Genomic DNA, 779 nt, shown 5'->3' with positions numbered 1-779 from the left:
ATCGATCATAGAACTTGTTTTCATCTTTTGAAGCATATTTGTCTACTCTCTTTTCGCCTTCTGATCAAGCCCAACAACTCTGTCATGGCAGAGAAACAAGGCCTGAATGGCGCCTATTATGGTCCAGCAATCCCACCTACACAACGCTACCACCGTCCTGGCCGTGGCTCTGACTGTGGCTGCTGCTGTCTCGTCACCTTCCTCCTCAAAGTGATCATCACCGTGCTCACGCTTATTGGCCTCTTCATTCTTATTGTCTGGCTCATATTCCGTCCCATTAACAAGGTCAAGTTTCATGTCACGGACGTTGCTTTATCCGAGTTCAACTACACCAACAACATGCTCCGCTACAACCTCAGTTTTAACGTCAACATCCGCAACCCCAACAAGAAGATTGGAATTTACTATAACAGGGTAGAGGCCAAAGCCTTTTATGAGGGCCAGAGGTTTGGTTATAGTTCCTTGACTCCGTTCTATCAAGGACACAAGAACACTACTGTCTTGAATGTGGTTTTTAGCGGCACACAACCTGTTACCCTTCAAGGTGAAGAGTTGACGCAATTTAACAGCGAAAAAGCAAATGGGCTTTATAGTATTACCTTGGAGTTGTCTTTGAGGGTTAAGTTCAAGCTTGGTAAGGTCAAGACTGCAAGATTCAAGCCCAAGGTTGAGTGTGATGACTTGAAGATTCGTTTGAACGGGCCTTCTGTTGCTGGGAGCAACAAGTGCGATATCAAGTTCTGATGATTATCATGGTTTCGGGACTTCATGTTCATGTT

The 779-nt window shown here is 45.1% G+C and overlaps 1 protein-coding gene across 1 annotated transcript; it reads left to right on the top strand.

Annotated features, from left to right (window-relative positions):
- Positions 1 to 6: 6 nt before the first annotated feature.
- On the top strand, positions 7 to 773 carry LOC105120380 (protein YLS9-like). Its single transcript, XM_011018541.1, has one exon. The coding sequence runs from the start codon at positions 85 to 87 to the stop codon at positions 742 to 744; it is 660 nt and encodes a 219-aa protein (XP_011016843.1). The 5' UTR covers positions 7 to 84; the 3' UTR covers positions 745 to 773.
- The last annotated feature ends 6 nt before the right edge of the window (positions 774 to 779 follow it).

Source organism: Populus euphratica, unplaced genomic scaffold, assembly GCF_000495115.2.
Source record: "Populus euphratica unplaced genomic scaffold, PopEup_1.0 scaffold8551.1, whole genome shotgun sequence".
NCBI lineage: Eukaryota > Viridiplantae > Streptophyta > Magnoliopsida > Malpighiales > Salicaceae > Populus > Populus euphratica.
Note: the sequence above shows the minus strand (reverse complement) of the source record. Positions and strands in the feature narration are given on the sequence as shown.